Source organism: Peromyscus leucopus, chromosome 5, assembly GCF_004664715.2.
Source record: "Peromyscus leucopus breed LL Stock chromosome 5, UCI_PerLeu_2.1, whole genome shotgun sequence".
NCBI classification, from domain to species: Eukaryota; Metazoa; Chordata; class Mammalia; order Rodentia; family Cricetidae; genus Peromyscus; species Peromyscus leucopus.
The window spans coordinates 105,780,804-105,795,494 of record NC_051067.1 but is presented as its reverse complement, the minus strand read 5'-3'; the positions used below and the strand labels follow the sequence as shown (position 1 = coordinate 105,795,494).

At 46.4% G+C, this 14,691-nt stretch overlaps 1 protein-coding gene across 1 annotated transcript in view; it reads left to right on the top strand.

The window, feature by feature from the left end:
• Nucleotides 1–13,269: 13,269 nt before the first annotated feature.
• Cmtm4 (CKLF like MARVEL transmembrane domain containing 4) overlaps nucleotides 13,270–14,691 on the top strand; it is a 43,789-nt gene continuing 42,367 nt past the window's right edge. Inside the window, exon 1 of the mRNA XM_028884371.2 lies at nucleotides 13,270–13,650. Within this exon, the coding sequence (XP_028740204.1) occupies nucleotides 13,465–13,650 (186 nt within the window). The 5' untranslated portion in view covers nucleotides 13,270–13,464. The remainder of the gene's footprint in view (nucleotides 13,651–14,691) is intronic.

Below are 14,691 nucleotides of genomic sequence, written 5' to 3'. Positions count from 1 at the left end.
ATTATCTTAATTAGGTTAATTGAGATGGGATGTCCCATCTGAAATGTGTGCAGTCCTGTTCCCTGGGCTGAAGTTCTGGATTGCGAAGAAAAGAGAAAGCTGTCAGGTTTGCTGGCACATGCCTTTAATTATAGCACTCAGGAGGCAGAGGCAAGGAAATCTCTTAAATTTGAGGTCAATCTGGTCTGCAAAACAAGTTCCAGGCCAGCCAGGACTCTTAAAAAAGGGCATGGAGTGTGGGTGGAGAGATGGCTCAGCAGTTAAGACTACTAGCTGCATTTCCAGAGGGCCTGGTTTGATTCCCAGCACCCACGTGGCAGCTTACAACCATCTGCAACTCTAGTTTCAGGATATCCAACAACCTCTTCTGGCAACTATGGGCACAAGGCATGCATGTGGTTTGCTTGCATATATGAAGCCAAAACACCCATACACATGATAAAAATATTTAAAACACACACACACACACACACACACACACACACACACACACACACACACACACACGGATGAAAGCTGACCACTCCCAATCATCTTTCTTTGCATCTTGACTGTGGAAACATGATGAGCTGCCTCAAGCTCCTACTGCTAGAAATTCCTCACCATGATAGATGATACATGATGGACTATCTACCCTTAAATGTGAGTTGAAATAAACCCTCTCCCCTTAAGTTGTTTTTGTCAGGGTATCCTCATGGATGTGTTGCACCCAGGTATGGGTGTGTGAACCAGAGAGGGGTGACCCAGCCATGTGACAGGATACCTATTGATACCTATGTAAGTGAGATGAGGGTGGCAGTGAGGATGGGAGAGCATGATATAAAGGGACGTCAAGCCTGTAAATTCATGAAAAATGAGTAGCTATTTCTCTCAGTGCCAGAGAAGGGACAGTGGGTGGGATGGATAGTCAAAAGAAGGCAAACTATAATGAACCCTGTGCTGTTGGATGGGAATAGGAAGAGCCAGTGTGAGCTCAGTTTTGAAGAGTCAAGCAGAAAGGCAATTAATATTTAATAATAAATATGTGGATCTACCTTAGTATCCTGCACTGAAAGGCCTAATAGGAGCATCAGAGCCTGCATATACCCAGCAAGGCAGCAGTCTCACCATACACAAGGCCCTGGGTTCAATCCCAACACATGGAGGAAGCGGGAGGACAAAAGAGGAAGGAAGGAAAGTCTAACTTTTCCCCCACTCAAAGGGGGCAGTTGTAGTGGCCTTGGGTTTCTACAGAGTTTTGAGGCAACTGACTTCTTTTGCTACCTTTGCCCCCAGCATCATATGCTCTGGGGGAGGGGCTCAGAATCTGCCCCTACAATGAGTCCTATGTACATGACAGTTTGCAAATCCCTGCATTCTAGAGAGAGAACTCTGGTAGGATTCTCATCAGCTCATCTCAAGTCCTATACTCACCCCAAGCCAGTCATTAGGGTGGAAGGGTCTTTTTGTTGCACTCTTCCTGGGTGGGCCTCTGTCTTAGGGTTACTGTTGCTATGAAGAGACACCATGACCACGACAACTCTTAAAAAGGAAACATTTAATTGTGGCTCGTTACAGTTTCAGAGGTTCAGTTCATTATGACGGGGAGTATGGCAGCATGCAGGCAGGCATCGTGCTGGGGAAATAGCCAGTGTCCTACATCTTGCAGGCAACAGGACGTTGACTAGCAGTCACACAGAGGGAAGCTTGAGCAAAAGAGACCTCAAAGCCTGCCCCCCACAGTGACACACTTCTTCCAACAAGGCCATACCTAGTAGTGTCACACTCTTTGGGGGCCAATTTCTTTCGAACCATCACAGCCTCCTTGTTTAGAAACATGGTGAGCACTACCATTAGCAATAGGGTTGGATGCTAAGCAAAATCACTATGATTGCACATGTATTCCCCAAACCTGGTTCTCATGCAAGAGCCTAGTGGTCCCAGCACATAGCCCAATGCCTGGCACATGGAGTGAGCCATCAGTAGATACTGGGTTGTGGGTGTCGCCTGCTGGTTACCTCAATGGCTTCCTGAGGTTCACATGGCTAGATTAGTCATCATTTGGCCCAGCAGGACTCAAGTCTTGGGGATAAGTGAAGTCAGTTACACTTTTCCTTGTGGCCACACTTCTGGCCTTTGCCCAGAAGGAGGAGAAGGGGGAAGACAACCAGGCGAATCCCCTGCCAGCACTACATGCCCGCAGGGTATGGAGGTGCCTGGCAACACAGAGTGGAGTCTCCCAAAGGTAGGATGCCACTGGAGACTGATGAGGGGTGCACAATGGTTTGTTTTATATGTTGTCTTTGGTCACAGAAGGAATGTCAAACTGGAAAATCCCAGCAGGCACTATTTTTAGAGAAGACTCAAAGCATTTTTTTTTTTTTGCCAAAGGGACAAGTTTTTTTTACAGAAACAGCAGTTAACTCTAACCCTTAAACCAACCACTCCAGACCCTGGAATTCTTCAGACCCTGGCCCCTCCCCCGTCATGTGGGAATGTTGCTGGAGGAATGTGGTGCTGCCACAGAGGAGACTCTAATCTTTCAGATACAAGGATGTTATACTGGTACCCTCCTTTGAAAGGCCTTTGGAAAGCAGAATCATTTCGAATAAAGTAATTAATCTTGAAACATCAAATAGAAAATTTTCTCATCTGTTTGGTTCATGCTTAATGCTGGAAATTGTACTTTGGGATTATTATTTTTTTTCTTCTGGTGTAATCTAACCCATAGCTTTATGCATGCTAGGTAAGCATTCTACCATTGAAATATATCTTCAGAGGTTGGAGAGATGGCTCAGTGGTTGAGAGCACTGACTGTTCTTCCAGAGGACCCAGGTTCAGTTCCTAGCACCCACATGGCAGCTCACAACTGTCTGTAATTCCAGTTTCTAGGGGACCTGACACCCATGGCAAAACACCAATGCACATTAAAAAAGAAAGAAAGAAAAACGAAAGAAAAATATATCTTCAGCTCCCTTTATTTTTCATTTTGAGACAAGGTCTTAGTTACCCAGGCTGGCTTTGAACTCACTCTGTAGCCTAGGCATGCCCCAAGCATGTCATCTTACTGTCTTGGTCTTCTAAGATTACAGACCTATGCCACTGACAGTGTAATGGTTTACTTAGTTAGTCCCCACCCCACCCATAGGAGACAGAGTTTCTATGTGTATCTCTGGCTGTTCTGGAATTTGCTCTGTAGACCAGGCTGGCTTCAAACTCACAGAGATCTGCCTGCCTCTGTCCTGAGTGCTGGGATTAAAAGTGTACACCACCACCACCACCACCACCACCCGGCTTAATGATGATTTTTTTTTTTTAAGATTTATTTTTTAAATTATATGTATGTGTGTGCCTATGTGGGAGTATATGCTTTTGGAGCCCTTTGGAGCTGGAGGTACAGATAGTTGTGAGCCACCTGATAAGGGTAGTAAGAATCAAACCTGGGTCTTCTGCAAGAGTGGTATGTACTCTTAACTGATGAGCCAACTCTCCAGCCCAAACTTTTTTTTTTTTTTTTAAATGAGACAGAATCTTATTATATGTTCCAGGCTGGTTTCAAACCCACAGTAATCCTCTGGCCTTAGCCTCACAAGAACTAGGATTATAGCTGTGCCTCACCATGCCAGCTTTAATGATAACCTTTAAGGAAAAAAAAAAGATTTATTTTTATTTTATGTTTTGCCTGCCTGTGAACCATATTTGTGCCTGGTGTCCTCGGAGGTTAGAAGAGGCATCAGATCCCCTGGAACTGGAATTACAGACAGTTGTGAGCTGCCATGTGGGTAGTGGGAACTGAACCTGAGTCCTCTGCAGGAGCAGCCAGTGCTCTTAACTGCTGAGCTGTTTCTCCAGGCCTTTAATGGTAATCTTAGTCTTCTCATCTTATACTTTATGCTTGAAACCTACTTGCCACTAGTCTGTGTTTTTCTTCAGAGACTGAGGTCTCTCCGGGGCTCCTGCTGGTTGTGGAGTATGTATGTTAAACATGGAAGGTGACACCAGCTAGCTCATTGAAGCCGTAGAAAAACCTTTCCTAGCACCAACACTCACAGGATGCAATTGGGCATGGCCTGGGTAAGAAATGAAGTGGGAGCTTTTCTCACCTTACTACCCACATTGACAGGATACACCAGGGACAGAATCTGGGCAAGTATTTTGTGTCATGGAATTTGGAATCTAAACTTGTAGGTTTGGTCATCTGAGGCAGAGGAGACTATGAATTCTGATGATCAGGAAAGTGTGTGTGTGTGTGTGTGTGTGTGTGTGTGTGTGTGTGTGTGTGTCCGTCCAGATCTAAACAAGCCAAACAAGACTTGAGAAGATGCCAGACTTGATCCAGGAGAACTTAAGTACTGCTGTATAATAAGGATGCTACAGGGTGAGTAAGGTCTGCAATCAGCTGAGTGAAGAAGAAAAGGTGAGTGGCTAAGAGCTTGTTTGGGCTCTCACTGCCTAGATGGAGGAAGACTTGGCCCCTGGCACTTGTGAGGCCCAAGCATGTCTGCAGGTGTGAACTCACTCTTCCATCCTGGTTATTCCGAGCAGTTCATTCTGGATCCACTGATAGACTAAGATAAGAGCCTGCCTTCTGGTAGGCTCTCCCCTCCCTCCTGCAGCCTGGAATAAAGTAGCATCTGGCTTCTTCATCAACCTTGTCTGAATCTGTTTGCACTGAGTCAGCCCTGGATTTGTGGATTGGTCCCTGCAGCAGGGTCCTATCCAAGTGCTGCCGGTTCAGTTACTTTTCAGTTGTTTTGCCTCGAGCACTAACAGAGGCACAGCTATTGCTAGGGACTCCTGATATATTACAATCCACCACTGAAGACAGGATCATAATACCAGGTTTTGTCAACTATTTAAGGATCCGTGTGGGATTCCCAACAACAACCCTTGGAAGTCTGTGAACTTCTGTTAAAAATCAGAAGAGAAAAATTTGAGTCTCTCTCTGGAACTAAAAATAAACTTAGGCGAGTGTCCAGGAGCAGAGAACAGTTAATAAGTACTGGAAAGAAGCCTCCAATCTTGCCTCTGCTCCATCCATCTCCTGCATAGAAGCCAGAGAGCGTCCCAAGAGGCAGGCCACTGGGCCGCTTTAGTGCCAAACAGTCTTCCGCTTGGAGCCCACCCTCTGAAATGCTTCTCAAGGTCCACAAGGTTCAGCTTCTGCCCTCATCTGACCGTCCTCCACTTGAATTCTGCACTTGCTCCTCCTTTTTCTCTCTAAATTACATTTAATTTTATTTTTTAGAGATTTGTTTTGTATGTATGAGTGTTTTATCTGCATGTGTGCATGTGTATCATGTGCATGGCTGGTGCTTGAAGAGGATGTTGGATCCCTTAGAACTAGAGCTACAGATGGTTGTGAGCCACCATGTGGATGCTGGGAATCAATCTGGGTTTCTCTGCAAGAGCAGACAATGCTCTCTTAACAGCTGAGCTTTTCTCTCTCGCTTATTTATTTGTTGGTTGGTTTGTTTGCTTATGTGTGTTGATCAAAGGACAACTTGCAGGAGTTAGTTCTCCTTCCACCATGCGAGTCCCAGGGTCGTCATGTTTGGCAGCAAGCACCCATCTTGCCAGCCCTCTCTGTTTTTTGTTTGCTTGTTTTTTAGACAGGATCTCACTATGTAGCCCTGGCTGGACTGGAACTTACTATGTAGACCATTCTGGCCGTGAACTCACAGGTTCACATGAACTTTCTTGCTCCTAAGTGCTAGGATTAAAGGTGTGTATCACCATGCACCCCCCACCTCTTTTTGCGACAAGGTCTTGAACTGGTTCTACCTCCCAAGTATTGGTGTGCTCCCCAACACCCAGCCACACTCCAGACTTATCTTCAGAGTACTTTGCTTCCGCTCATTTCTCAGCCTTTGTATGCATTGCTCTATCTGCCAAATGCCTTTCCACCAACTCTCACCACCTTGGTGCTCATATTTCAGATCTCAGGTGAAATTAGGACCAGGACATGAAATCCTTTTGTGAAGATGCACATAGCCTTGTGAGCATCATCTTCTACCTACATGCATTCAGCAAATACCCTCCTGTACTCACTAGCTACAATCGATGCTCTCCCTGTCCCTGTTGGCAAAGACGTTGCTTTGTTTACCACCAATCCCCAAGATTTTATTTTACTCTTCTGCAGTGCTATGAATGGAACCTGGGGCCTTGGACATGCTAGGTGAACACTATACCACAGAGCTGTACCCCAGCCCCTGAGTTATATTTTTGGGCTTTTTTTTTTTTTTGAGACAGGGTTTCTCTGTGTAGATTTGGAGCCTGTCCTGGAACTTTGTAGATCAGGCTAGCCTTCAACTCACAGATCTGCCTGGCTCTGCCTCCTGAGTGCTGGGATTTGAGGTGTGCACCACCACCGCCTGGCCCCTGAGATCCTTTTAAACAACTGCTTTTAATTCAAAGTTATATGTGCACATGGTAGAGAGTATGAAATAGCTCTATTAATACAAGACCTGTCAACCAGTGACATTTCCTGCTCCCTGGAGACACCACTCTTTAAATTGTAACTGATTTATCTTTATGTTTCTTTGTCCAAAGGGCTGGGAGTGGTCCATTCACTCTTCTGGGCATTGGGGGAAGGAGGGTCCTTCAAGTAAAACACCTGCATTGTGCCCTCTACCTAGTGTAAAATGAAGTCAGATCATTACAATCTTAAAAAAAGAAAAAAAAAGAAAAAGTAACTGAATGACCATTTTATGTTTTTTTTTTTTTATCTCCATTTCCTCTGTTCTAAATTCATAGAAGGTTTTCTCTTGGACTATGACTCTATGTCATATTACTTAATATTCAAGAGTATGTATATATGTATGTGATCCATATTAAAACATAAATATAACATACACAAATATAATTTATCTTCTTGCCCCTTTGAAGTGTGTCACTCAGTGACACTAAGGACTTTGACATGTTTGACCAAGTATGGCTATCACCATTATCTAGTTCTAGAACTTTCTCATCACTCAACTGGAAACTCCATGCTTAATAAATAATTATTCCCTGTTGTCCTTACTTCAGTCCCTTGAAAATATTAATCTGCTCTTTCTTCTTATGGACTTGGCTATTCTGAATATTTCATATAAATAAAATAATGCAGTATGTGGTCTTTTGGGTCGCCTTCTTTCACTTAGCATGTCCCCCCCCCCAAGGTTTCTCTGTGTAACAGTCCTAGCTGTCCTGGAACTTGCTTTGTAGACCAGGCTAGTCTTGAACTCACAGAGATCTGCCTGCCTCTGCCTCCCAAGTAGGATTAAAGATGTACACCACCATACCTGCCTTTTTTATGGGTAGCTCTCCATCATGTAGCTGTGTCATATTTTGTTCATCAGTTGATCTGCTAATGGACATTTGGGTTGTGTCTACCTGCTAGCTCCTATAGATAGTACTGCCATGGATGCTCTAAGTTTTGCTTCAGCACCTACTGTTGAAGTGTATACTCAAGAGAGGAATTGCTACACAATGTGTGTGTGTGTGTGTGTGTGTGTGTGTGTGTGTGTGTATGTGTGTGTTGTTGTTGTTGATGATGGTGATGATGTATATATATGCACATGCCATGACACATGTATGGAGCTCAGATGACAACTTTCAGGAGTTGTTTCTACTTTTACTTTGTGGAACTCTGAGATCAAACTCAGGCTTGGCAGCAGGTGCTTTTATGGGCTGAGCCATCACATTGACCCTGTTTTTTGTTTTGGGGGGTTGTTTGTGTTTATTTGTTTTTGTTTTTTGAGATAGTGTCTCTATAGCCCTGGCTGTCCTGGAATTTGCTTTTTTTTTTTTTTTTTTTTTTTTAAAGATTTATTTATTTATTATGTATACAGCATGTATGACTGCAGGCCAGAAGAGGGCACCAGATCTCATTACAGATGGTTGTAAGCCACCATGTGGTTGCTGGGAATTGAACTCAGGACCTCTGGAAGAGCAGTCAGTGCTCTTAACCTCTGAGCCATCTCTCCAGCCCCCTGGAATTTGCTTTTTTAAACCTTTAGATTTGTTATTTTACTTTTTTTTTTTTTACATGTGTTAGTGTTTTTCCTGCATGTATGTATGTTCACCATGCACATCTCTGGTGACTGCAATGATTGGAGAGGTTATCAGATTTCTTGGAACTGGAGTTATAGATGGTTGGAAGCTACTCTGTGGGTGCTGGGAATCGAACTTGGGTCCTCTGGAAGAACAATAAGTGTTGTTAACTGTGGAGCTATCTCTCCAGCCCCTGTATTTTTTGGGGGGAAGGTTATAAATATATGTGGGTTTGTGCACATAAGTGCATTGCCCCGTGGAGGCCAGAAGAGGGCACCAGATCCCCTGGGACTGGGTGATAGGTATTTGTGAGCACCCCCCCTACTGGGTGCTAGGAATTGAACTTGGGTCCTCTTCAGGAACAGTATCTATTCTTGGCTGCTGAGCCATCTCTCCAGCACCATTTTGTGTGTTTTTGAAACAAGATCTCACTATTTCTCTAGGCTGGTCTTGAATTCATGGTCTCAAGAGATCCTCATGTCTCAGCTTCCCAAATAGCTTGGCCTATCAGCATGTCCCTGGATCCCATATGGAAATTCCATGTAATTTTTTTGAGAGTTGCTTATCAGTTCAGTACAGTGGCTGTACCATTTTATATTCCTACCAGTAGTATGTGGGATTCCAGTTTTTCCATAAGCTCACTAACATTTTGAAGGTGTTTGTTTGTTTGTTTGTTTGTTTGTTTGACAGGGTCTTATTCTGTAGAACTGGCTATGTAGCTGAGGCTAGCTTAGGACCTCACGGCCATGATCCAGCCTGGAGGCTTGGATTATATATGGATATGAGCTTTGCCCAGTGCTGCTTATTTTCTTCTTGTATTGCTATCCTAGCAAGTGTGAAATGGTTTTGATTTGTATTTTCTTCATAAGTAATGACACCGAACATATTTCCATGTGTTTGTCCAAGAGGGTTTTTTCTCTTAAAATTCTCTTTTATAGTCTATCTTCCTTCCTTCCTTTCACCTTTAGACTCTCCTTCCCCAGCCTCCTTAGTGCTTGGGACTATAAACATTTGTCATCATTCCCTGCTTACCACTGTCTTCATTTAAATTTTACTGTAGTCTCCTCTGGCCCAGAGCTCACTAAGTATCCAGACTGGCTGCAAAGAAGTGACCTCCTGAGTGTAAGGGATAACAGGTGTAAGCCACTACCACACCCAAATTCCTTTGTTTTTGTTTTTGTGATAGGCCCTAGTCTGTAGACCTGACAGCCCTAAATCTAGCTATCAAGACCAGGCTGGCCTTAAACTAAGAATTCTCAACCTGTGGGTAGTGACCCTCTTGGAGGTTGCATATCAGATATCCTGCATATTAAATATTTGCATTACAATTCATCACAGTAGCAAATTACAGTTGTGATGTAGCAACAGAATAATCTTATGTTGGGGGTCACCACAGCATGAGGAACTGTATTAAAGGGTTACAGTATCAGAAAGGTTGAGAACCATTGGTTTAAGGTTAAACTGAAGCAATCATTCTTTTTTTTTTAAAGATTTATTTATTTATTTATTATGTATACAGTGTTCTGCCTGCACATATGTCTGTAGGCCAGAAGAGGGTGCCAGATATCATTACAGATGGTTGTGAGCCACCATGTGGTTGCTGGGAATTGAACTCAGGACCTCTGGAAGAACAGCCAGTGCTCTTAACCATCTCTCCAGCCCCTAAAGCAATCATTCTGCCTATGCATCCTAATGAGGAATTGTAGACATGCACCACCACATCAGTGCCTAAATCTTTTATGATTATATACGTTTTTTGAAAATACTTATAATACATATATATTTGCACATATACAAATATAATGATATATTCATAAAATGATATACACTTTAATAACTTTTTTTGCAGACATCAGTTCATTGCTTAATCCAAACACATGTAAGCAGGTAATGACATGCCTTACATGTCTTCTAGCTTATTACTTTCCGGGGGATTTTCCTTGTTTTGACTTATATTACATGATTGGTGTTCCTTAAATGTTCAATGGCCTTAAGGCATCATATTTCAAAGCTGATTGGCCCTACTGAGCTCATTTGAAGGTCTGTGGCTTAGGTAGTATTTCTCAGCTGTTGACTCAGTGATGGGGAGAACTGGCCAGCTGGACCTGGAGGAACCTTATCGGTCTCTTTAGGTCTTTCTTCCTAGCTACCTAAGCTGTCTAGAGATGAGCTGAGGTCTTGGCTTTCACGATCTTTTGGAAAAGAAACCTAGGAGTCTCTACATTTAATAAGCAAACTTTCACTTAACTCATTCCAGTTTTCAGTAAGGTGCCCTGCCTCGCCCTTTGCTGTGCCTAGTTAACTTGGTTTAAGAGATTCCTACCCCCAACTCCAGAGACGGTGCAGTGCTTGCTGTGACAGTCTGATGAGCCGAGTTTGAGTCTGGATCCCCAGAATCCACATACAAATCCAGACATGATAGTGGCTGAAATGCCCGTAATTCTAGCATGCCACTAATACCTTGTCCTAGGAAATGTGAGGTGCAGAGAGAAGAACTGCCGGGAGCTGTTGGACCAGCTAGCCTAGTATTCACTTCAGTGAGCAATGAGAGAAATTCTGTTTCAGGCAAGGTGGAAAGTGAGGCCCCACCCCCGAGGCTGACCAGCGCATGTGTTGTGGACTGTGTACCTGCACTCTCACACACCTTCTAAACGAATGGATTTTTTTTTGTTGTTTTTTGAGACAGGGTTTCTCTGTGTAGCCCTCACTCTGTAGACCAGGCTAGTCTTGAACTCAGAGATCTGCCTGCCTCTGCGTCAAAGTGCAGGGGATTAAAGGTACTGGCCAGCTTTTTTTTTTTTTTTTTTAAGAGACCCTCTTGGACCTCTTTTACCTGGACCCACCATCATGGCCACATTCCTACCAAAACTGATGAAAGTTGTAGAGCTTATTGAGAAGTGCTCCACATGCCAGCGAGGATTTCCACACCAAGTGTGTGTGCACAGATCACCACCATTCCCTGCAAGAAGCTGCACAAGAGGCTAGCAGCTGTGCCACGAATAAGCAGATTCAGAGAGGCCCTGTAGAGGTTCCTCCATCGAGCTGCAGGAACAGGAGAGAATAGAGAGAATTCTGTTCCTGAGGCCTCAGCCCCACATCATGGAGGTAGACCCTGACACTAGGGGAAGGGGAAGACCTTGGCAGTCCCTTCAACCTGCAGGCCATTCAGCCTGCAATGGGGATGAATTTGAAAATACCATATGGAGCATCTGAGTCTTTTTCTGTTGTGCTGTAATATCTTCAATAAACCTGGGGATAGCACAGGTATGCTCGAACATGCACACACACACACACACACACACACACACACACACACTACAGCTCATCTTGAGGCCTGGGGTATGGGAGGGGACCCAGGGATCCTTTTGTACTTCTTCAAAGCTTTCAATAGATCCTCTTGTTTTTTCTTGTGGTCACCCCTACTTCTAGACATTTTTTGGTGCTCCTGAGCCTTTTGTTCTGGTATCTAATCTGGGTTGCATTTCAGCATATCCCACTGCCAGCTTGGAGCGTTGTTCTCTTAGATGTGCTAGTTACTGCATGCACAGTCTTCTACCTTTCCAGTATTTTGTTGTCGATATCTCTGTGGTTTTATGCCCTTTGAAAAGGAGACCCTAGAACAGTCATTTCAGTAGGATTTTTAAGAGGGATTAGAGTTTGTCTTCAATTTAAAAAAAGCCATTACATGTATTCTTAGGGTGGCAGGACTCTGGTGCATGCTTTTGGAGGTCAGAGGACAACTTGCAAGAATTGGTTCTATCCTTCACCATGTGGGTCACAGGAACTAAACAAAAGTGGTCAGGTTTGGTAGCAAGCACCTTCACCCACTGATTCTCCTCAATATCCCTGTCCTCAATTCTTAGCATATTCCCTCCCCCCAAAAAATATTTGGCAAGTCAAATAATTGAAGTATTGAAGCTGTTGTCCTTTCATTTTTGGAAAAAGTTAGAACCCGTGTTCTATCCTGGTTATTTGTGTGCTCTTGGACAAGCCACCTCCACCCTGGTGCTTCTGTCTCTGCTCGTGTAAAATAGTAATGATTATAACACCTCACCCAAGTGCCTTCCCCAGGGCCCAGAGCAGAGGAAGCTCTGTGTTCAGAGTGCTGAAAGGTTCAATGTCAAAGTGACAATTCTTAGAAAGTCAGTGTTTTACTTAAGCTTAAAATTAGTCTTCACACCTGAATGACAAATTGGTCTATAATTAATGCCTCCAGGGCAAAATTCGAGTTTCACCTAGCTTGATGCTTAGAAGTAGCAAAACTTTTCTCAGCCAAGAAAGGAAACTAATATTAGTTGCTAAGGGCCTACTGTGTGCTCCTACCCCTTCAATGCCAAGCTACCAGATCCTAAATTGACACAGGTTGTGTGTATTCTGCAGGCTCCATTAGCTCTGGCTTCTTACTCCTGCATGCTGTACCTCTGGCATAGAATTAACTTGTTTCAGGGTGCCCCCTGTGGGAACTCATGCACTTATACTTTGCTGTGTGTTACACAGATGCAGTCAAGTCCAGCTTGGACCAGGCACTGCGCCTGGTACTGGGTGGAGACATAGCTGATCTTTACTATATTTACTTATTTAGTGTGTGTAGGGGGTGTGCATATGGAGGTCAGGGGCCAACTTGAGAGACTAGGTTCTTTGCTTTCACCATGTGGGTCCCCGGGATCGGACTTAGGTCATTAAGCTTGGCGGCCAGTTCTTTTACCCATCTCACCATCCAGCATAGCATCTCTCTCTTTTTAAGATGTGTGTGTGTGTGTGTGTGTGTGTGTGTGTGTGTGTAAGGATATGTGAATGCAGGTGCCTGTCGAGGCCAGAAGAGGGTGTCAGACACTCTGTGAGCCACAGGAACACTCTTAACCTAGCCACCTTTCCAGTCCCAAGCATAGTCTTCACCGGGAAGTCCCCCAGAACACCTGCATAGGATCCTACTTTCTTTAAAGCAGACTCTGAGGTTGCGGACGGAGAAAGCAGCTCCGCAATTCCGTGGTCAAACTCCATCCTCTCCACCATTTTTCCCTCTTTTGCTCGACCGATCCCTTCCCAGCAGCGGACGACCAGGGGAGTCCAGGCCGGATGCCCAGCAGGTGAGGGCGTGGTGGGGGCGTGACCAAGGCCCACCGGCCCGCCCAGCCTGCAACGCCCTCCTCTCCTGGACGACCCCGCCCCCAGCCCTCAGTGCCCCGCCCCTCCCCGCGCCGGCCGCAGTCTCCGCCCCCTCCGGGCCGGCGCGCGGCTCCCGCCTCCTTCCCTCGGCGCCCGCTCCCGCCTCCCTCCCTTTCCGCTGCCGAGGCGGCGGGAGCCGAGCCCCAGCGGACCGAGCCGCGACCGCAGCGGGCGGCGGGCGCAGAGGCGGCGGCGGCGGCGGGGTGGTCAGGCGACGGCGATGAGGCAGCCGCGCTGAGCCCGCCCGCTCCTGGCGCTGGGGGAACCGGCCGCGCGGACGGCAGCATGCGGGGCGGCGAGGAGCTGGACGGCTTCGAGGGCGAGGCCTCGAGCACCTCCATGATCTCGGGCGCCAGCAGCCCGTACCAGCCCACCACCGAACCGGTGAGCCAGCGCCGCGGGCTGGCCGGCCTGCGCTGCGACCCCGACTACCTGCGCGGCGCGCTCGGCCGCCTCAAGGTCGCCCAAGTGGTAGGTGTCGGGCGAGGCTCCAGGTACGGGCGGGAGGGTCGGCGGCCTAGCCCGCGCCTTCCTCCCCCCCCAACACCCCCGCACCCCGCCGCGGGGGGCAGGCCCGGTGGGCCAGAGCCAGGTCCGGGCTGCGCGGCCCCGGCCCCGCGCACCCCATACTCCAAGGTCTTCGGGTTGCGGTCCCTGCCCCTCTGGGGACCGCGCCCTCGGCAGGAGCCTGTCTTCTGCAGTTCCGAAGCTTCAGGGGTTCCTGGTATCTGCACACCTGCACCGGGGCCTACCTGTGCCCTCCCTGCTTCATCGACGAGCTTGGTGCGCCGAGCTGCTTGTGAGGGCCGTGCCACCGCCTGGCTTCTACTGTGCTTAGCAACTTGTGGCAGGTTTTCCGGTTCGTGTAACCCCAGACGGCTCTGTGCTAACAGAGGGGCCGGCTCTGTGCTAACAGAGGGGCCGGGGGCTGTGGCACGGTTTCCTCCCTGGCGCCTAGCAGGGTGCCCAGCAGATGGTGGACGCTCAATAAATATTTGTTGAATGGAGGCATGTAACCTACTGTCAGTGGGGGAGTCCAGATCTTCCCATAAAGCCTCCAGTCTTTACAGCGGACGTTTGATCCCTCCTTAGCATCCCGTAGTCCTTCACTCAGCACTGGTTGGGACTGCCCAATTGGTACCCAGAGTTAAGTCACTCTGGTAGGGTGGCCAGTATGGGAGGTGACAGATACGAGGAACTTTCTGTTGGACTCAGGCATACTAGACCACATTTCTTAGAGTCCTCTTATTTTTATTTAATTTAGTTTTTTTTTAGCCTCCAGAGTGTTTGGTTCAGGGGCTTGTGGGTTCTGTTTCTGTTTTGTGGTTTTGTAGCAGGTCTGTCTGGGTTTTGGTTTATCTCTGTTGTGACCAGGGTATGGTCCAGTTTAGAAAAACCTCTGTATCCCTCATACTCACTGTCACTGGTAGCCTTCCACTGAGGCCTCAAAACTTTATAGACTTCTCAGCCAGACAGAGAAGCCATTTGCACAGAACTATAAAATACGTGCAT